Source organism: Saccopteryx leptura, chromosome 2, assembly GCF_036850995.1.
Source record: "Saccopteryx leptura isolate mSacLep1 chromosome 2, mSacLep1_pri_phased_curated, whole genome shotgun sequence".
NCBI classification, from domain to species: domain Eukaryota; kingdom Metazoa; phylum Chordata; class Mammalia; order Chiroptera; family Emballonuridae; genus Saccopteryx; species Saccopteryx leptura.
This window is the reverse complement of record NC_089504.1, coordinates 348,796,860-348,819,349: the sequence shown is the minus strand read 5'-3', so window position 1 is coordinate 348,819,349 and position 22,490 is coordinate 348,796,860. Positions and strand designations below refer to the sequence as shown.

The 22,490-nt window shown below is 42.6% G+C and overlaps 1 protein-coding gene across 2 annotated transcripts in view; it reads left to right on the top strand.

The window, feature by feature from the left end:
* The window catches only part of SKAP1 (src kinase associated phosphoprotein 1), a 274,756-nt gene that overhangs the window by 218,961 nt on the left and 33,305 nt on the right, over window positions 1-22,490 (top strand). For both annotated transcript variants that reach the window (XM_066366401.1, XM_066366402.1), the window contains exons 5-9: window positions 5,027-5,104; window positions 7,164-7,247; window positions 10,266-10,390; window positions 12,758-12,821; window positions 14,979-15,176. In XM_066366401.1, the coding sequence (XP_066222498.1) occupies window positions 5,027-5,104; window positions 7,164-7,247; window positions 10,266-10,390; window positions 12,758-12,821; window positions 14,979-15,176 (549 nt within the window). The remainder of the gene's footprint in view (window positions 1-5,026; window positions 5,105-7,163; window positions 7,248-10,265; window positions 10,391-12,757; window positions 12,822-14,978; window positions 15,177-22,490) is intronic.

Sequence of the window (22,490 nt, the reverse complement as noted above, 5' to 3'; positions counted from 1 at the left end):
CGGGTGGATCCCGGTCGGGTGCATGCGGGAGTCTGTCTGACTGTCTCTCCCTGTTTCCAGCTTCAGAAAAATGAAAAAAAAAAAAAAAAAAAGGAGAGGGTTTAATGAACAGATTTGGGATCCACAACCCCCAGAGAGGGGACTACTACCCACCGAGCCCACCTGCAACAGCCTAGTCCCCTTTCTGTTCCTTTGAAGCATTGTGCCCGTGTGTTTGTCTGCAGTGCGCACACACCAGTGATCTGCAAGTGACTGGAATTGCAAATGGAACTTGACCATCCCCAGCCTGCAATTATCAGATTTTCTCCAATCTCATCCAGCCAACTCCCTGGGATCTTTATTGCAGATACTTTAATGAAGGAACCTGGTAAACTTTACCCTACCTGAAATTCACCCCTGGTAGCTATCAGTCTCTTGGCTGGATGGAGTTGGTTTGGTCCCTTTTTCAAACAATTAAAAAGAATTTGAATTAAAATGAAAGGGGAGGATGGGAAAAGTCCATAATTTAAGGTGGGAACTTGAACACAGATTTTTTTTTTTAATTACTGATTTTTGTTTCAGTTTGAGTTAGTAAGAGGCCAAACCAGCTGCCTATAATGAAAGTTCGCGGGCACCTGGTTTGTTCTGCAAGAGCTGTGGCCTTTTCACAGTGGAAATTGTGTGGACTCTTGTGCTATTAGCCTTGTGCTGTGGTTTTGCCAACTGATTTCTTCAATTCTCTTTTCTCAGTGGGCTAGAACGCAGCTGATTAAATAGGCCGTGACTCACATAAGCTCCCGTGTCTTTTTTATTGTCTGCTTTATGGAAATGTATCACACTCCAAAGCGTCCCCATTGTTGTTGCTGTGCAGAGCTGACTGAGGAGTCATGTTCAGCACTGGTAGATGGAATCCTACTCTGTCGTTGTTTTTATAGCAGAGTTGGGGATGGGTGGAATACAGGGTTTAAAGGAACCTGGATGAAGAGAGCAGGATGTCTGAGAATTTCTTTTATCTTTATCTGCCACGAAAGTTGGGTGGTCATCACTCCTGGGTAACACACTCCTCTGTTGATCTTATCTTTATGGCCCCACATCCTTCAGCTAAGTGAATCTTTTCTTTATAGAGGCTATTCTGACAGTTTTAGTTAAGTGTAGTGCTAGAGAGAGATTATGACACTAATGTAATTCTCTTTTGTGCTGATATAATGTGATACACCCTTAGGTTTATCAAAGAGAGCCATTTATTCCCAATAAACTTAAATCATTTCTATTTTTTCATTAAGGTGGTGATATCTTTTTTCAGGTAATGAAAAAGAAACTCAATTTTTAAAAAATTGTATACTTAAATATAAATTTTATGCCTTAAAATAGCCATTGTTTGTGGCTTCTTCCTTTTTTTATTATCTTCCTGCAAATCATTTACATGCTTTTATTGTGCATTAAGTGGCTCTGCAGATCTGTTCATTTGCCAGTGAGTGTCAATTCAGGCATGCCGGACTCCTCCCGTCTCATCATCCCAGGCCTGTGGCGAGCATGTGCGTCCTCAGGATAGCCAGTTCTTGATCAGCAGGACCCTGAACTGACACTGAAAGAGAAGATAGCTGGATTGCCACAGTGGCTTCCTATCTTGGCTGTTTAGATTCATCTGATAGGTCATGGAGCTGATGAGATTGAGCTCAGAGTCAACTTCACGTTGAGAACAATTCTGTTGTTGTACAGTGCCTTGCATGTAGAAAACCAGAATAGAGATTGATTTTATTTGATTTCCTAATACTTTTCCATAGTCATCCCAAACATTACCTATAATCCCATTTTCCCCACTGCCCACAAGAGAAACCAGGCAAGAGTTCATCAATACAGATGCCCTCTCATAAGAAAGCAACATGACACATCTTACAAAAACACCACCTATGTAAAATACTGCATTTTCCAACTCTGTCACTCTTCAGAATCTTGTTGGTAAATGACCAAGAAAGGAAATTCAGCAACTTATTCGGTGCCCAATTTTAGAACACCAAGTGTGATGTGGGGAAGAGAGAGTGGTGATGGTGCTGTCCCTCATCTCCAAGAATTAGTGATTTGAAGTTCAAGCTTGTCTGCAGCAGTATGACTTTGTTTTCTTGGTGGTGGCATTCTTGGGTTTCAGTTGGTGGGGAGAGAAAAGCCTCATGCTGATAATGTACTGAAAGTAAATGAAATTAAATAAGCGAAGCAGTGCTCATCACTACTTCCTTTCCCCCTGGGTAATTCAATTCAAGCTCCCTCTCTGATGGCAACTCGCAGGGACTGTCTCTGTCACCCCGCTGGGGCCTGGAGTCTTAACATCTAAATAAAAGTTTCACTCAAGCATTTTTTATGCTCCTGCCAGCAGGATCAGTGAGCTGGTGTGGGCACATTAATGTAATATTCATACTCACAGATTCTCCCCGCACACGAGGCAATGTCTTCCCATTTTCATAATTATAGATGTTCCATAAAATGGCATTTAGATTTGCATTAAAAAAAGGAGGTCTGAATTCTAATAGAATGTTTAACATGTCTTTTATGATTCAGACTCTCAGCATCTTTAACAGGTAGCTGTGCTTCTAAGTTTAACAAGACCTTAAAAAAGAAAAAGAAAACATGGGAAGAAGAGATGGGAAACTTCAAGCTTAAGGAATCCTATTTTTCTTATTGCCTGTGTTTTTTCATTTAATTTTTAGGCCTCTAGGAGCATTTTTTTGATAGCGCCGCAGAGAAGATAGGCTCTGTACTTCCAAGGGCCTTCTCAACCATGCTGGGTCCTCACCCCACCCTCAGTAATCTATTTCTGTTTTCTTGGAGAACATTTTCAAAGAGATATTAGAATTTTCAGAAGGGTTGAAGAAATAAAAACATCCTAGGCAAATAAACTTATTATCCTTTTTAAATTTTGTTATTGATTTCAGAGAGAGAGAAAAACACCAATTTGTTGTTTCAGTTATTTATGCATTTATTGGTTGGTTCTTGTATGTGCTCCGAACAGGGATCAAACCCGCAACCCTGGCATATGGGGATGATGCTCTAACCAACTGAGCTACCTGGCCAGGGCCAAGCAAACTTTCTTTTGCTGCTGTTGATCTCATGTGTGCACCCAGAAACTCATCTGGGAGGATTTATAGCAGCCACAGAGTTGGCTAACTGTAAAACACACAGACGAAAATAGTCCATGAACAAGTAAGTTGACAATAAGGACAAATAGGATGGATAAAGAATCAGGCACTTAGCCTGCCCAGGCAGTGCCGCAGTGGATAGAGCGACGGACTCTGACGCAGGGGACTCAGGTTCGAAACCCTGAAGTCGCCAGCTTGAGCACGGGCTCATCTGGTTTGAGCAAGGCTCACCAGCTTGAGCCAAAGGTCACTGGCTTGAGCAAGGGGTCACTTGTTCTGCTGTAGCCCTCCGGTCAAGGCACATATGAGAAATCAATCAATGAACAACTAAGGTGCGGCAACAAAGAATTGATGCTTCTCATCTCTCTCCCTTCCTGCCTGTCTGTCCCTATCTGTCTTTCTGTCTGTCTGTCTCTCTCTCTCTCTCTCTCTCACACACACACACACACACACACACACACACAATCAGGCACTTAGATACACTGAAAAAGAAACAGAGAAGCTCTTCTGATTCACCTGTTTAAAACTAAGCTTGGAACTCCTTAGAAGCAAGAGGTAATTTTAGTTACATTTACATTGTCTTAAAATGTTATTTTTAAGCAAAAAGCCTGTAAAGCACTGAGCAAGGTATCCATCACTGAATAAGTTAGTTATTATAGTAGATTTTTTTATATTGTGTAATTAAAAAATATTTCACCCAAAAATCTCAAGATATTATATAGGTTGTGCCTTAAATTGGTTTCTATTTTATTTGCTTTTTAAATTTTTTAAGGCAAACCAAAGGAGCTTTGGTTTGGCGGACTAAAAAGAATAAATATTAGGATTTATACTAACCCACTCCCTTCATCTCTCCTAATTAAGAAATATAGAATTACCCCAACCAGATAGCTCAGTTACTTAGAGCATTGTCCCCATACACCAAGGTTGCGGGTTTGATCCCCAGTCAGGGTACATACAAGAATCAGCCAGTGAATGCATGGATAAGTGGAACAACAAATTAATGCTTCTCTCTCTCTCTCTCCCCCATCCCTTTCTTTGCTCTCTTAAATTAATAAAAATGTTTTTAATTTCTTCAAAAGAAATGTAGAATTATATTTTTAAAAGAGTTTCTGGGTTTTTCTTGTTGTTTTTCATTTTATTTTTTGAGGAGTGAATTTCTTCCTCTTTGTCTCTGGCCTCTGCCCCTCCCTTCTATAAAATAAATATAAACTCCAGTGGTGGAAGATGAATTAGGACCTTGGCTTCTCAATAAATTTGTACCTAATGCGGCTAATTGAAAAGCCAGGAATGTTATCAGTGTGCAACTTAACGGCTGGTATCAGTCCCAGGATCTTCTCTTTGTAAAGGCTTCTACCATTTTTACACTCTTTCCAATACTTGGACAAAACCAGTATTTGGCAGTTATTGCCAACTTCAGCTTGCATAGCCCTTCTTTGTGTGGACTTAATAAAATTTATGTTCACTAAGGTGGCTGTTTGTTATAAAAAAAAAATGAGTGTGTGTTTATTGCTCCTGAGGTGACTGTGTTCGTGGTAAACTCTATCACTCATTAAAGCTTGTCTGTACTGCCAGCTACTCATTTGACTTTTGATTATCTCAATGTGCATTATGCCATTTGGAGCTTATATCCCCTGCACATTCTTAATTCTCTGGAGTCCTTTTCTTGCCAATCAATATATATTTGCACTGCCTCCTATTGCACAAACTAATGTATGTTAAGCAATTTTAGCATTAGATATAGTTTGGAAGAAAGAAAATTTATTTTTTTTCCCCAATCATCAGAAGTTATCTTACTTTATGCTGTGTTTAAGCCATTGTCCTCTGGTACCCTTCATTAATGTAGATTGTCGAAAGTAGCCTAAATAAATAAAAATTCAGTCAGGTTTCAACATACCATTTGCTGTTGTACCTTTTAGGAATGGAAGACATCACAAGAGGAGCTCAAGAGCTTGATAACATCATCAAGCAAGGATACTTGGAGAAGAAAAGTAAAGGTACAAACCAGACCCATAGGTCTCAGAACATTCCAGGAAGGAAAGGGAAATGAGGAAAAAGAGGGCTGACGTGGCCCTGGCCGGTTGGCTCAGTGGTGGAGCGTCGGCCTGGCGTGCGGGGGACCCGGGTTCGATTCCCGGCCAGGGCACATAGGAGAGGCGCCCATTTGCTTCTCCACCCCCACTCCTTCCTCTCTGTCTCTCTCTTCCCCTCCTGCAGCCGGGGCTCCATTGGAGCGGGGATGGCCCGGGCGCTGGGGATGGCTCCTTGGCCTCTGCCCCAGGCGCTGGAGTGGCTCTGGTCGTGGCAGAGCTACGCCCCGGAGGGGCGGAGCGTTGCCCCCTGGTGGGCAGAGCGCCGCCCCTGGTGGGCGTGCCGGGTGGATCCCGGTCGGGCGCGTGCGGGAGTCTGTCTGACTGTCTCTCCCCGTTTCCAGCTTCCGAAGAATGCAAAGAAAAAAATTAAAAATTTTTAAAAATTAAAAAAAAAAAAAAAAGAGGGCTGACGTAGCAGGCGCCCCGTCTAGGCTCAATACTGAGTAGCTGGAAGACTAAGGGAAAGGAAGGAAACGAGCCCGCTGCGTAGGCTCAAGAGGAATGGCCCAGAGCCTTCAACAGACTGTGAGCTTCATCAAGATCGGGACTGCTTCTACCTTGCTCACCTAGTATAGAGCAGATGCTTTACTTGCTGAATAAATGAACGAATGAATGAATGAATAATATTCTTGTTCCCATCTCTCAGTGTGCTCCCATGAAGAGTGAAACTATTATGTTGCTAAGAGTATAATTATTTTTTAAAGATTTTATTCATTCATTTTAGAGAGGGGGATGGAGAAGGAGTGGGAAGCATCAGCTCATAGTAGTTGCTTCTCATATGCACCTTGAGAGGGCAAGCCCAGGGTTTCAGACCAGCAACCTTAGCACTCCGGGTCAACACCCCTCCACTGCACCACCACAGGTCAGGCCAAGAGATGATTTTTATATCTTCTATGAGGCAGCCACTTTCAAGTTTCAGAAGGGCCCAAATCTTGCCTATCACTCATTTGATTAGAATAGGCATTGCTGGAGCCCAAGTCCCAGGTTTAACACTCAACAGGCAAATTGGCCTAATACAAAGAAAGCCTTTCTTGTGCCCATGGCTGAGAGCATCATTTTTGTTTCTTAAAAGGCAAAACAGGCCCTGGCCGGTTGGCTCAGTGGTAGAGCGTCGGCCTGGCGTGCAGGAGTCCCGGGTTTGATTCCCGGCCAGGGCACACAGGAGGGGCGCCCATCTGCTTCTCCACCCCTCCCCCTCTCCTTCCTCTCTGTCTCTTCCCCTCCCACAGCCAAAGCTCCACTGGAGCAAAGTTTGCCCGGGCACTGAGGATGGCTCTGTGGCCTCTGCCTCAGGCGCTAGAATGGCTCTGATTGCGGCAGAGCGACACCCCAAGATGGGCAGAGCATCGCCCCCTGGTGGGCATGCCAGGTGGCGTTTCCGGCTTCGGAAAAATACAAAAAAAAAAAAAAAAAAAATTTAAAAAAAATAGGGAGAGCCTGACCTGTGGTGGCGCAGTGGGTAAAGCGTCGACCTGGAACCCTGAGGTCGCCGGTTTGAAACCCTGGGCTTACCTGGTCAAGGTACATATGGGAGTTGATGCTTCCTGCTCCTCCTCTGTTCTCTCTAACTCTTTCCTCTCTCCTCTCTCTCTCTCTCTCCTCTCTCTATAATAATAAGAATGAATAAATAAAATTAAAAAAAAAAGAAAAGCTCTTTTAAAAAAAAAAAAAGGGAGAATTTGAAAAGTACAGGATGAGATTTGAAGCTGAAATAGTGGAAGAGAGACAGCTGTGAGGGGTTAGAGCAAGCAACCCCTGTTGAGAACTTGGACCTTTAACTGAGAGAGTCTTCTGGACCCTGAGTCAATATGGGATAACCTGTGGGAGTGAAAGGGAGGGTTTTATGGTCCATTAACCCAGGAAATAAAACAATAACACACTGGACTGTGTGTTGTTGGATTTTACGGACTCTTCAGTGATTGTAGTTACCTGAATTTATGTCCCTTACTGCTGTTCCATTTAGATCATAGTTTCTTTGGATCGGAGTGGCAGAAGAGATGGTGTGTTGTCAGCAGAGGCCTCTTCTACTACTATGCTAATGAGAAAAGTAAGTGTTCTTCATTTGCACAGCAGCACCTCACTCCTGGATGCAAACACTTCGTAAATTCTCAAGCACTTAGATCTCAAGATAGCGATCTTTAACTAACACCCAGGAAGGGACCTGCTTGGGAAAGAAATAGACTTGAGTAAATGATACCTTGTCTATCACCAAACACTCAGATGCCAATTTAGAATTTATCTCCCCTTAAACACTAGGATAGTGTGATCAGCATATCTAAGGCTTATCTTTTATTATGACTAATAACAAAGTTGAACATTTTGGCATTAAAAAAAAAAAACACCTCAAACTCTTAATAATATAATAAAAAATTGAAAATAAATTAACTCTTAGTAAGATTTAAAAATCTTTACCAAAGGCCCAGAAATAGAACCTTTAAGTCCAAACTCCCTAAGACCATGCTCCAAACTTCACTCTACTGAATCTTGGGAAGTAGTCCAGTGTATATCCATAGAGCTATATATTTGTTGAGGCCCAAATATGTAGTTGCTTGTGCCCAAGAGACACCCTTCAGCCAGATGGCAGCCACAGCAAAGTATTGACTCAGGCCAGAAGCAGCTTCTTACTCAGCCCCCACTGACTCAGTCAAGCACAACACTCATGAGCTATGCCTGCTTATCCCTCCCATCTATGCTTAACACAGTAGCTTAATTCGTGAAAAGGAATAGAAGATAAAGCACAAACTAGAGGCAGCTACAAATCTATACAAGCTAAAAATTATCATTATAGGTGAATGCAAACTTTTAAATAGTATATCCTTTTACAAAGTCAGACTGCCCTAGGAGTAATTGTACAAAGCAAGAGGGGGGTTAAGTAAAGTAAAACATCAGTTCTTGGTGCCCTGGCTGGCTGGCTCAGCAGTAGAGCCAGGCACGTGGATGTCCCAGATTCGATTCCCCATCAGGGCAAACAGGAGAAGCCATCATCTGCTTCTCCACACCTCCTCTTCTCCTTTCTCTCTCTCTATCTCTCTCTTCCCCTCCCGTAGCCATGGCTCAATTGAAGCAAGTCCCCGGGCTCTGAAGATGGCTCCATGCCTGCACCTCAGGTGCTAAAATAGCTCAGTTGCCAAGCAAAGGAGTAGTGGCCCCAGATGGGCAGAGCATCACCCCATTGGGGCTTGCTGGGTGAATCCTGGTTGGGGTGCATACAGGAATCTGTATCTCTGCCTCCCCACTATTCATTTAAGAAAAAAATTTCTTAAACATCAATTCTTGTGGGGGGAATAATCTTTCTTTTCCTTCTGATCATTTTCTGTTTCTCCCATCGCCCTTCTTTCCCAGACTTATTCCTCTCCCAATGCCTGGATATCCAGTCTAAGAAATAATCAGATGTCTACTCCATTGCCTTTGGACTGTCTATACCTTTGGCACTAAGGTAGCAAGAAGGACTGCAGCTTTGCTAAATGACTTGAAATCCTTAAGATTTCTCCTTGGGCTCTGAGGCGTTTGCCTCACCCTGCCTCTCTGCCTACAGCAGGTATCACTGAAGTTCATCTTGGGTTCACCATCTTGGATTCCTCAGAGTCTTTCCCTCCTGGGGGTAAAGTGTGAAGCCCTACTTGGAAATGATAGCAGCATAGCTCAAAAACGAACTGGGTAACAAAGTCCCCTGCCCAACCCCAGCCCACTCTCAAATCCAGCAACCACAATTTCTCCCTTGAATTCTGAGCATACAAGCCAAGCAGGTGTGAATTTCTTATTTTAAACCTTCAAACTAATATAACATTTATGTCTTTGTAAAAATGTTTGCCATTTCCCTTGCATTTAAATAAGTGGTTGGCATATCTGGATAGAAATCCAGGGGTCATGTTTGCTTATTCAGAATCCTTCACTCAAGGTGAGAGAGAGAACAAGAGCGAGAGACTCGGAGACTTTTATTGACCATTTTGCTGTCAGGGTGAAATAAAATCTGGTGACCAAAGAAACAACAAAACATTTTAGTGGCCAGTTAGAACGAGGAGAGATACTTTAACAAAAAAGATTCTGGTGTCAGAAAGCACTGTTGCATGGCTCCCTTCTCGCCAGTTACTCCTTATTGTGCCCAAGACATTTCCTTAGTAAGTATAGAGTGTTTGTGTATTTCTTTTAGCTCAACCAGGTAAGGACAGAATCTTTTTCTTTTCTTTTCTTTTAATTATTCTCAGCCCACTGCCATCCTTATCACCATCACATCATCCAAATGCACTTACTAAGCAGTTCCTTCCAAGGATGTGGGACACAAAGCATCACCCAGGCACTGTGGTGCCTGTCCTCTATGCATCCTGCCTGAACCACACAAAAGGAGGACACAGAATCCTTGGGAACCACCTCTTCTTTTCCTGTTTCTAATTGTTTTTAAGGGAGTGACAGGCAGAGTACTGTCTCCTTTCTCTGAGTTAGCATCCTGTCCCTTTCAGCTCCGTCCTCATCATCCGGTGATACTCAGCAGTACTCTGCTACTTACTTCCCAATTTGACCTCTTGGAAGGAGGATAAGATACTGAGTTTTAATTACTCTCCCTGTAGCATAAATTCCCACCTGACCTGCAGGAGGAACGGTCTAGCCCAGATGCTGCATAGGGCATAGGAGGAGATCCTGGGAACTTACAATGCCTCCCGTGCTCCTCTCCCTGCTGTCAAATGTGAGCTCTGCTGGACCTGATAATAATGTTTCATTTCTGTAACAGCCTTCAAGAGCCTCACGTTTACAGCTACGCTCTCCCTGCTGTAATAATTCCTTCTTTCTGTTATTATAGATCTCTTAACATTCTAATAAATTCTCTGTCTCTGTTGTACTCTTTTGGCAAAATAACCTTTCATGTAGCATTTTCCTGGCTTGGCAGTGATATCTGCCTCGCTGTCGCAGTAGCCTCTTCTTAAGCTTCCCTAATAACCTTTCCTTGACTATTGTGGTTCCTCAGGGATGTAACAGCTGTTTCTGTGCTTTTCTTTTACATACCAGAGAAGATGCCTTCCCTTGGCAGTTGTGTCTCTCTGGGGATACAGGAAGCTTTTCTGTCTTGCAGGCAAGCAGCCCAAAGGGACCTTTCTCATTAAGGGCTACAGTATACGGATGGCCCCCTACCTGCGAAAAGATTCCAAGAAAGAATGCTGCTTTGAACTGACCGCCCAGGATAGGCGCAGCTATGAGGTAGGACGAGCGGAGGAGATGGCTGGTGGTCCTCATTACTGTTGAGGTTTCCTTCCATGTGGCATGGGAGCCGTGGTGGTTGTGCTGGGCTCCATCCTCTCTCTGTTACCTGCTCGTTTTCTGCCAAGACCTTCTTTCTTTCTTTTTTTTTTTTTTAAGACCTTCTTTCTTGACATGTCCTCACCTTTGCCATGTCATGCCCTGCCTTCTCCTGTCTGCTGCCACTCTCATCCTAGATACTGCCTCAGCTTGGCTTCCGTCTCCTCATCCCCTTTTCTCTTGGTCTCACTCCATAGGTGACAGTCTTGTCTATTGTAGCACACAATCTAATTCCTCATTCATAGCCTCTAATTTCATGACTTTAATTCCCATTCTCTCTATTTTTCAATTGATTATCTTTACTTCTTCCCATGAAATCCAGAAAAAGAAAAATCTGACTGTCTGACTGTTGAGTGAAAACTAATTTATTTTCCCATATTCATCTTGCTATCCAAAATAATCTTCCTGTGTATAGATGCACTGCATATCTCTGGAAATATTTCTAAGATAGCGGTGACAATGATTACTGAATAGTAATAGTGATAACTCAGGAAGTAGATTTGGATGGGAGTAAGAAAGAGTTATTCTTCACTGTATTCATTTTTAATATATATTTTGATGTAATATAAAATATAATATGTAATGCATTTATTACCTATTACAAAATTAATTAAAGCAATAAAAATTTTTGATTATGAGACTATAGTATTTTCAACAAAAATATATTTGTGTATATGTATATTTATATATTGTTTCCTGCTTGTTGGTAATTTTTACCTTATCATAGTTTTACTAAAACAATTTAGAAAACCTTTAGCTAACTTGTGAGAAGGAAAAAAATCATACTAAGGTTAATGTTCACTACTTAAGTAACTCTCTGACTCCAAGTTTTTCTCAATATTCAGCCTTTTCTGTTTCTATAGTATCTTAACCCTTATTTTGTTAAATTTCCTATGTCTTCATTATGTAACTTCAAAATTTTTTTAATTTAAATTTTTCTATAGGATGATTTATAGATATATATTTAATACAGATGTATGCACTAGGTATGTTTCTAAGTTATTTTTATTATTCAGTTCTGATGGTGCCTCATCCAGATAAACATTTATATGATGAGTCTAAATCCATTTCCCTAGACATTATTTATACAAATGTGTTTTTAAGAAATCAAGAATGACAATGTCTATTAATAAGTATTAAGCAGGAATATAGGTTTCTTATACAGCACATATCTTTATCTTGCCCTAACAGCCAGATCATAAAAATTTTATTTATTCCTGTTTTTCGGGAACAGCCATTTCAAGTTGATCCCTTTAAAATAAAAAATTACCAAGGATTGATGCCTGACTGGCCTGTTTTGTAAATCAGAATATAGAGTTTGTTTACTTCTTCTTTTCTTTGGCCCATTAAATCCAAGTCATTTCCATGGTCGGTGGATTCTTCTTCTACAATATCCTTTGGATCTTTCCCTTCTTATTTATTCCCACAGCCATCACAATAGTTAAGTCCTTATCACTTCACCCAGAGGATTCAATAGCCTTCTAGTTGGTCTTCTGTCTCCAATTTCTCCCTATTCCAGTCCCTGGAATCAACTATTGAATCTCATATTTCTTTTGCTGGAACTTACAGTGGCTTCCTATCTCCTGCATTGCCTGTCTGAACTCCTAGTTTCATCAGCTCTTCTTTAACCTTCAACCCTCTAGCTTCACCAGTTATTGTTCTGCAGTTAAGCTTATCTGCCTACCTTCACCTTACACGATGCTCTCATTCCTAATCTTTTGCACATGGTTCTCCTTACCTAAATTGTCCAACTCCCTCCACCTGTTTCCAACAACTTTTTAAAAAATCCAACCAGAACAGTACTACTTCAACAAGCTCCCCTGCTTACTCTAGGCAACAATAAGTTCTCCCTACCTTCACTTAACATTCAACTGTTACCAAATGCACCTACTTTATAGTGATCCCATTTCGAGCATGTATCTTATCTCCATAACTGATGCATTATTCTTTGAAGTCAAGAATTTTGATTTGTTTTTTCTATAAACTTTTATCAAATAAATGTCTGATGAATGAATGGATAATCGAATGGATGCACATGGACATGAATTCTGGACTCAAATAGCTGTCAACATTGGGTATTCAGAGTTGCTGAAAGAAAAATCACTCTTAAGTATTTTGGTCTTTTTTCAAACCATTAAGCAGACAAATAATCCTGAGCTTTCAACATGACTCTGAAATTTGACTCACGAGTTCCCTCCCCTGATCCCCCCAATAGGATTCCTAAAAATGTTAGTGAAGTGATAAATTAATTCACTGATTTTTCTCTAGTTTACAGCTACTAATCCAGCTGAAGCCAGAGACTGGGTGGATCAAATAAGTTTCTTGTTAAAGGGTAAGTGTCATTATTATAGAAACAATACTTGAACGGATTTGCAGTTGAAGTAATATGACATAAATATAATCCACAGGCTTCCATGTGGCTTTTTCTGTCTGTTCTCCTTCTCTTCTCCGTCCACGTCATATAGCTTATAACAACAAATAGTGCCATGTATAAATCAGAAGGTAAGGAAACCACCACCCTGGAGGTAACTGTTGATATCATTCTAGCTCATTCACCTACCTATGGGCAAGTCTGTAATATTCATAATCACTAGAAAAGGAGATTCTGGAAACTAGCTCAGCTCAATTTAGTATCTCTTAAGAACTTATATTCTGGAAAGGAAATCCAGGATATCAAATTTAAGTTATCTAGATGTAATTGAGGTCCAAAATCTTGTTTTGGTCTTAGTCAGTAGTAGAAGTCTAAACTCACCTAGGAGACCTTCAACAACATTGAACATTAAAAACAAGTTGCTATTTCCAACCCACAATAAAATGCTTCTTGCTTTAGGATGGGAAGAGTCCTGCCTGAAGATGTTAAATGACTGCTCTTAGAGTACCCTCTGCTGGCCAGCCCGTAGGCACAGCAGGGACACTGGCCCAGGAAGCCTTGTCTGGGAGTGGCCTGGCAGGTAGGCTTCGCCAACCTTGGGCCTGTCGGCTGGCATCCGATGACCGTCCTGATGGTATAAACATCATGGTAGGACCCTGCCTCTCCAGAAAGGCAGAACACCAACTTGTTCATGGCCCACAACCTAGGAAGAAGCACGTCAACCTAAAAACACTAAGCCTTTGCATCTCTGTTTTTTATTCAGCTATAAGATTTTATTGTGGATAAAAAGAAGGAAGCACCAGAGCTTTAATTACAAGAATTGCCTGTTTTACTCAGTTTATGCCTTTGCTATCACAAAAACAAACTATTGCCTCTACCAAGAGCATCACGTATAATAGACTGGAACTAGGCAAACATGAACATTGATGGCGAGACTACAGGGTACACTCTCATCTAGGTGCCTTAGATTTATGCGTGTAATATACCCCTAAGTGTGCAAACCTCAATAAAACTCAAAGCAGCTTTATTGAGCTGTACCCTGTGGTACTTTCAGAATTCCACATTGAAGAAATTATTCATTCCATTTTATTTTAAAACAAACAAAATAATAACATATGGTTTAAGCCACAAATGTGTCTTTGATCCCTTCCTCATATGAGGTGGCACCAGAATTCAGATGAAAATTGTTGCAAAATCTTTATTAGAAGCCTAATCAAGCCAAACAGTTTTATTGTGTTTTGAAATGAACGTCGGATGTCTCTCCATCCTTCCCTTCCCTCGAGTACCCTGACTGCACTCGCCCGTCCCACAGAGGTCCCTCCGCAGGGTTTTGGAGAGCACTCTGTACTACACATCAGAGAATGAACCTTCCCAGTTCCCCATTAAAATAAAAAACCAATCTCTCTCTCCTGCCCTGGGCTCCCCAGTGCTGTAATGGCTCAACATCCTCTATGCGGTGACCCACTTTAAGGTCAGCCAGACCGTACAGTTGCAAAAGGACGTGGTAACCACATCGCTAAGCCATTCCATTTGGTCTTCTATTGCTGTTATATTTTTTCCATGTCCCACTTTCTCTTCCTCTTCCACTTCCACTTTTGCCCTTTTTTTTTTCTATTTACAAACAAACTTGTCTGAAATTCTGCAGTGAGATCATGGGGACGGTGAGTTTCTGACAGCTCAGATACCCTACAGAAGCCACCATAGTTCCCACAGCTCTGTGCTCCCTGGAGAGCCACAGGCCGTCACCCACCCTTCCAGTTCTCTACCTGACAAGCAGCGGGTGGCACGCTGGCATTTCCTCTTCTGGCCTATTTTCTTCCCCTTGCCTAGTGCGCTCATCCGCACACCCATACTTCCCAGGGCTGCTTCATCCTGATCAAGTTGTATTGTGAAGAAGGATTTATGTCGATGGTTTAAACCTGATTCAGTGCTAGTCTAGCCTTTTCTGTAGATTTCCTGCCGCCAAGGCCCACATTAGAAATAATAGCATTTAACCTAGCGGTTCATTTTCTCTTGACATGTTTTATTCTCATCCCTTCTCTTCTCCCTCGTTCCTTCCCTGCCTTATTCTTTTCTGTTTCTCCCTATCTTGATTCATTCTCATTTCTACCTTGGCAGATCTGAGTTCCTTAACCATTCCATATGAAGACGAAGAAGAGGAGGGAGATGAGGAAGAGATGTATGATGATATCGATGGTCTTGACTCCCAAAATTCTGGTTCCCAACGCAGACACATTATCTTGCCTGGGAGTATGGGGCTAAAACAAGCCTCAGAGGAGAAAGAAGAAGAAGAAGATATTTATGAAGTCTTACCAGGTGAGAAACTTCATCTCCTAATTATGTTCCTCAAGTTTCAGAAACTCTTGACCTGGTAGAAGAATGGAACTCTGAAAACTCCAAAGGAAGCCAGATCTCTAAAAGAGAAAAGGGAAGCTTCCGTGGAGCCTCCAGGACCAGGAGCGCTCTCTTCCTCTGGGAGCATGACGACGATCAGGAAGGCTCCTTCCTGTGTGCCAGGGGAAGGACTTTACTGCTTATGTTAACAAGGAGAAAGAGTAAAGAACACATATATTGGTTTTCTGTGAATCTGGGGGTGAATCATCAAAACTCTTTAGTTTCAACTTCCTTTCTGTGTAATTGTGAGAATAATGGAGAGTTGCCTCAAAATGATGAATATTAAAAGCCTGAAGAAATATAGATAAATGCTGACAACCCTTCTGCGTAATCCAGTAAAACGCTGATGGAGCACAACTCATTCTTACCTAGTTCAGATATACCACGAATCAAATCGCGTCTCTTCTAGATAACCCTAACGGGCTTCCTCTACCATTGCAGCAGGTCTACTGTACATATTCCTTCTCATCCAAAGGCATGATAGCTAGCATCTCGAAAAACGTGTAGTCATCCCTGCTTCCGCAGAACCACTTCTTGTGGGGATAACAGCAGCTGTTGAACACTGCAGAGCACAGTGGGGGTCAGACTGTAGAAAACCGAGTCTGAGCCTTTTAATTGTGAGGTAGTTAGACCGCAGGAACGCTGAAGCTTCAAGTCCATTCAGAAAGATGGCTCCTGTGGAAATTTGCCAGGAGTTCAGCGCTCTGCTGAGAAATTCAAGTTAAGCCCAAATTTATAGCAATTTAAACTTCAGTCCCAGATAAACCTAGGAACTAAGGTGAATCTAACACTCAGGCCCCTGAAGACAGGGCTGGTTGCTGAAAAGCACCCTGAGAAAGTACCTGTATCTCAGGGCTTCCTCAGAAGAGGGTCCAACCCTGTCGACACTGTATCTGTCTCCTCCCTGGAGGGAAAATCACAACACTGCTTCCTGAATCAAGGATCAGGGATGGAGCCACACATGTTCTATTGCTGGGACCTCCCCCACCCCCCACCACCCACCAGCCACCAAGCAGAGTCTCCAAGCGCTTCCAGCTTCTGCCAGTCCCAACTTCCCCAGCCTTTCTGTTGTGTTTTATTATGCAAATGATATCTTGGTTGAGGTCGAGGCATTTCTTGTGTCTGAAGTTAAAAAAAAAAATGATAATTTCCTCAGCAAGTCATCGTCGTTAATGAAGTTTTACAAAAACAGATACAACCAAAGGAAAATAAAATTTCACAGGTGATAAATTTTTCCAATTTCCCTGGCAGAATTCGATAGGATTGTTAAATTAAGAGTGAAGGTGTCTGTTAGAAAGCAACGAGCAGTGATGGGTAATTTTATAGAGTGGAAAATTGAATCAAATTGCTACATTAAAACACAGCTCCTCTGAGAATCTTCCCTTTCACAGTCTGCTCCATCGCAACAGCAGGGTGCAGAAATGGATCTAATTCACAACGTTCCCTAAAAGGAGATGCACTCCCCGACTTGGCCAGAATCTTCCCAGCGAGCTCGCAGCCCGCTCGCTCCTCCTGCCCAGGCGTGGGGAAGTATCCGGGTGACACTCTGCCTTCCTTCAGTTACAGCTGTGGAAGAGTGTGCTGGGAAAACCTCTCCCAATCATTCAGCCTTCCAGGGAGCAAAGGGGAGGCTTTCACGCCCCATGTTTAGTTGTCAAAGGAGCCCTGGAGGAGGGGGCTGATGCTCAGAGAAGGGAAGCAAAGAAAGAGTAAAGGGACAGAAGTCTCGGAAAATAAGATGTTTTGTAGCATCACCTTACCCACCGTGGGTCAATGAATCTATGGTTGACTCCTTAACCACCTTCCTTTCCCTGCCTTCAGAACACTGACCCTTGGCCATTGGGGCACTGCCCAGGGCACCAGGGCCTTCCCCCCGAAATCACACCAGGCTGGAGGTTGGAATGGACTCAGAGGTCATGGAAACTGGTCCGCTTTCTCAAGGAAAGCCACTCGCCCTACATTCACAACTGTGCCTCGGAAACAAGGAAGGCCGCGCTGTAGGAGAGCCAGGGTCTCTCTGCGAGTGAGGGAAATGGCAGCCGACTTGTCTATACAAGTTGCCAAAAGGTAGTGCTGGACCCAAATAACAGGTTGTCGCCCAGAAGCCTCTTTCTGTCCATCACAGTTTTTAGAGATAGCACTGGAGGTGGGAATATTGGCATTTAATTATGATAGGAATATTTCAGCCCGAAGTCTCCATCACACAGCTTCCCATCCACTCCACTCAGATCGTGGCTTCTGCAGCTGCTATTAGTTTTGCATGTGCCTCACTTTCAGTCCTGGGAGGAACTGAGAGAGAAGGGGAGGGAGCGAGCATTGACTCTCCTCGGCCACCGCCCGCACCTGCACCTGCTGAGCACCAGCCTATGAGAGGCAGCATGGCATCGTGGGATAAAGTATCAACTCGAAGTCAGGGTGGACCGCCCCGCCAGCTGTTAGCCGTGAGGCCTTCAGCAAGTTCTTTGCCTTTCCTGTGTGGCTTTCCCACCTGTAACATGCGGATAGCAATAGTCATAGAGAGATGCTGTGAGAAATCTAGAACCAGTGTGTGTAAAGCACTTAGAGCAGAACCCTGTCACTCAGTGACCACTCAGTAAATGCTGGCTAGTATTAATTTGGAGGTGTTTAAATAGGAAGCGTTACTTTCTTGAAGAGTTGGGGGATGGCTAGTTCCCTGCCTCCACCAACCAGACCTGAGATAGTCCACTTGGACATTTTCAGCTGTAGGTGTGAAGCAGGTGAAATTGAAAATCCTGAGGAAGTGGAATGCAGAACTCGGCCTCTGCTCGGGCCCATTTTTATTGCGAGGACAGGTGCTGGGTGGAAGGACAGGGTTGGTGTTAACACTGCATACCCATCAGTAGTCAAATGACTTGGATCTCTAACATTTGTTTCATTCTAATAGGCCACTGTGCTTTATGGAGACTAATTAGCATTGATGGTTCTGACTCCTTCCTCTTTGGGATGGGGTCTACACACGCCTCATGGTCCCTAGGTTGCAGGTCTTGTAAGTGAGATCTCCCTCAGTGGGCTTCCTAGTAGAGAGAAAAGTACCTGTAACATATACCAAGTCAATACAAAAATATTTATTCCTAATCAAAATAATGTATGGGTCATCAAATTAAATGCACTACATCCCATTAATCATAGGATAATTAGCATTTGCTACATGGCAAGCATTTTCTTTCCCATGAGAGAAAACTAGAACACTCGAGGTTTTCAGCCTAGACCACAGAAATGCTCATCCTGGATCATATGGCTTCAAGGTTGGTATCCAGTGGGATTTCTGAACATCCGTGTTGAGCATATGGGAGCCCTTGATTTTCAAGATCTCATTTGCAGTGGATTAAACTGCAGGGAACTACCACAAAGAAATGCTAAAGCAATAAGTGGAAAATGGCAGGCTTTTTCTGAGCCCTGTCTCATCCCTCCCCAAAATTATTTTATAGGCTAGCACAGGCCCCGTTTCGCCATTCAGGATTCCATAAAAGGAAGACTTTCATCAGGTTTCACTTTGGGGCCTCAAGGCCAGAATCCAGCAAGGCGCCTGAGACCATGCAGCTGCAGTGGCAACCATATCCGCTCTGTTCTCCAGAGAGATTTCAGGGGGGCAAACAGAAGGAGAGACCAAGAGCCCTCACTGGGAATTTCTGTGCACGTGCCAGTGCTGCCCACACGGCCCAGGAGGGTTATTATAGACCCAGAAACCAGATTGCTTTAGAGGAAAGCATATTACTGGGTTTAGTTTTTTAAATTTGACTCTAATGGAAACAAGCATTCTGTGGAATTATTTTTCCCTCCGTGCAGTTGTCCAGACTCACAGGAAGAGGAAACAGTGATCACAGGAGGTCTAAGGAGAGGGGAAAAAGCAGCCACCAAAAATACAAAGATTATGAAGAAAGTGAATTCCAATTTCATAAAAAAGCAACACTGCATGGGGGAACATCAAAGAAGAGTCAGCGGCACCATCAAGCTCTCTCTGAGCCCCCCCCCCGGCCTTTTCTCTGTCACCCCCAAGCATCCTGGGGCCCAGCCTCACGGTGCTGTTTGGCAGCACCATAACCAGAATCATGCGGTTTTCTTCCGGCCGGAATATTCCCCCTGCTCTCAGCCAATGAAACCCTGCACATTGTGCTCAAATGTGTCTCCTCCGTGACTCAGCTGGAGTTGAGTTCGGTTTTAGCCCCTTACTGCAGGGATTTGTATTCAGGTCTTTCTCCCCCCAGTTAGTAGGTGCTCGATTATTATTTGTGAAATTAAGTTCAGTGCATTCAAGTATTGCAGTTAGCAGAAATTGAGTTTAATATCTTGTACATCAAGACCATACCACAGAGATAGGATGCAAATATTTTAAGGTAACAGTTGAGATTACCAAATACACACCAGGGAATTAAAAGTGTTATTAGCATCTTGCTCAGTATTTTCCATGTTGTCTAAAGAGGTGCTGTAGCGTGCACAGATTTATAACATAGATGTGCATGCTGTGGCGTGGTTTCTATTTCCACTTCTCTGCTGTTCCCTTTGCACTTCGAGTCTGTCTGTGTGTCCGTTGCATCTGTCACTAGAGCACCTTGACATCTGGTTGCACATTGATACACTTGGCATTTTTTAATCTTCTGTCACTTTGCTTTGTTTGGGGAAAATGATCTCCCTCTTTCGGATTCAGTCATTTTGTGACTGTTATCTTCTCTGTGTTGGCTTAGCCAATGTCAGAGCAGCACTTCAGAGAGGAGCCAGGTGTCGCGGGAAGCTGGCTCCTCTCTGTGCCTCTGAAGTGGAGTCAGTGTCCTGTTCCTTTCAGCCTCTCATTAGCGTCCCTGACATTGTGCCAAGAGTGTTGATTGAAATCAACTCTCTGGATACTGGTGCTCATTTGCGATGCCCCATGGTTCTCTTACACGTTCGCACAGTTAACAGAATCTTCCTCAACTGTTTTCCCAATTGAGATGAGATATTTGGGAATCAAGTAGAGCATTTAATGTAATAAGTGGACAATAATCTTTGGAGGTTAATTTGTTTAAAACCTCTGTAAGATTGGGGTCCCATATGCCCTGTTAGGATCAAGGACCATTATAATCTATTACTGCTTAAAGTTGAGCTAGCACATAAATTTTTATTCTCTCTTAAATGAAGATGTATTTCAGTAGATGTAATGCTAAGATGTCTAATAATATTCTTCTAAAGAAGTACAATAAGCTCTTTAGCCTAAAAAAAATTCTTTTTCAAAATAATGTCTTTAAAGTTAAAGCCTCCCCTTGCAGATGAATAAAAATGAGAAATTTGGCGTTAACCTCCCCTCTTTGTAAATAAGGAGACTTTTTTTTCTGTTACCATATAACTAGCTTCCTTGGATTTGGAGTTTGAAACGTACCGATCTGATTTCATGGAAGTATGCAAGATGAACTGTGTGCCTCTCAGTTTCTATTGTGCCTTCTAACACTGGGAAGGTGCTAAGAGGTGTGCCCCGCACCCAGCAGTGGGGTGCACTTCCCTTCACGATGGGCTGGGACCCCATACTCACTCTTTCAAAGGCCTCTCACATCAGCAGCTAGGCATGTTGACTGGAGCCCACTTCCAGCCACCTGGGAAGGACAAGTTTAGATAGAACAGACGTGGGGATGGGAGCTTCTCCGTTCACATCCGTCGCCATAGAGCTTAGCAGTGGTGGTGAATGATATATATATAAGATCTATGGCTAGCATTCTGCTTTCTGTCTGGGTGACTCCACAGGCGCAATGGGAATCAGAGTATTTGGTCTGGAATGGAATGGCGTAGAACAGATTTTTATTTTTTTCCATTTTTGTTCCATGACTAGATTAAGTGCTGTTGCCTGAAAGGATAAAGGAATCAAGTTTTAGTTTTCATTTTTATCATTGCAAATACATTTACATCCCCCTATTTTACAAATGCAAAGAGCAGGCAAGCCACTTTCAATAATTTATTTTAAAATCAATGCTAATGAGGTTATGTCTCGTCAGTGGCCGAGTTTTACAATAAAGTCTGATTTATTTAGAAAAGATCTTCGGTGTAGCTTCCCATCTAATGGTGGTGGGAAGGAGGTGGAGTAGCAGGCACGGTGACCCTCCAACTTCGGATCCAATTTGTAATTCACAGCGGAGATCTGACCCAATTTACATTGATTAGAATTGGGAGGAAGAGACATCTGCGCGCAGACAGCAGAGGTGGAAGAGACGCTCTCTGCAGAAGTGCCTGAGCACAGCAGATTGTTGGGCTGTGTGACTGAGTGGCCGATATCAGCAAAAGAGCTGCTCTCTGTCCAAATTATTGGGTATCTCTAACACGGAGGACGTACCAACTCTACTCTTAAGGGTTAGTTTCCAATCCCGTGAAAATGAGTCCCATGTCAAAAAGGAAAAGCATCCTAGCAGAGGAAGGAAGTGGGCAAGTAATAGGAAAACAATGTGCAAAGAATGATGTTTAACATGATTTATTTTATCATGATCTATTTCAGATATTTGATTTCACTCCTCCAGTACCTCATATCTTTATTCCTAATGGGGGGGGGGGAGTACTACAAGTGGCAAGCAGGAAATTCTGCTACTTGGTCATACGTGGAGATAAGAAGAATTGAGTCCAAGTATCTTGTAGGATAAACATATGTAATATTTTTTTACCTTGATAACTGGTGACTTATTTCCCTAGAGTATCAATCCCTTAGTTTTTATTTTTTTCAGGGGAACTGTATCATTTTTTTATGTGAAATCAATTATTTCTTTAATGGTCTAAAATACTTTATGCTGTTTCTTCTTACTTATGAGATTAGAGTTTATTTTCCCCAGTCTGGCATATCAGAGTTTATATTGCCCTATAAGCGTAACATTTTTTTAAAATGAGGGAACTATCCCCAAGCCATCTCCTCAAAATGTTCTGTTCAGTGGCTTTGCTATGGGGAAGCGAGACAGGCCAGTGTCCTAAGACCCAGAAAGAGGAAGGAAAGGAAATGTGGCCAGAAGAAACTAAGCACTTAGCCCTCAAAATGTTACTTATTATGCCCCCTTCACTCTGTGTGCTGTGCGTGTATATGTATGTATATATACGTGTACTCATGCTTTCTTTATAAAGGCCTAATGTTACCAGGTGGTATGAAGTCTGAGATAAAACAGATTAATGAGGATAAGAAACACAGGCCAATCATGTTGTGACTTTGACCACAGAGACACTTGACTAGAGTTAGACAATAGCACTGACTTAGAACCCATTGTGTACTTGTAGCAA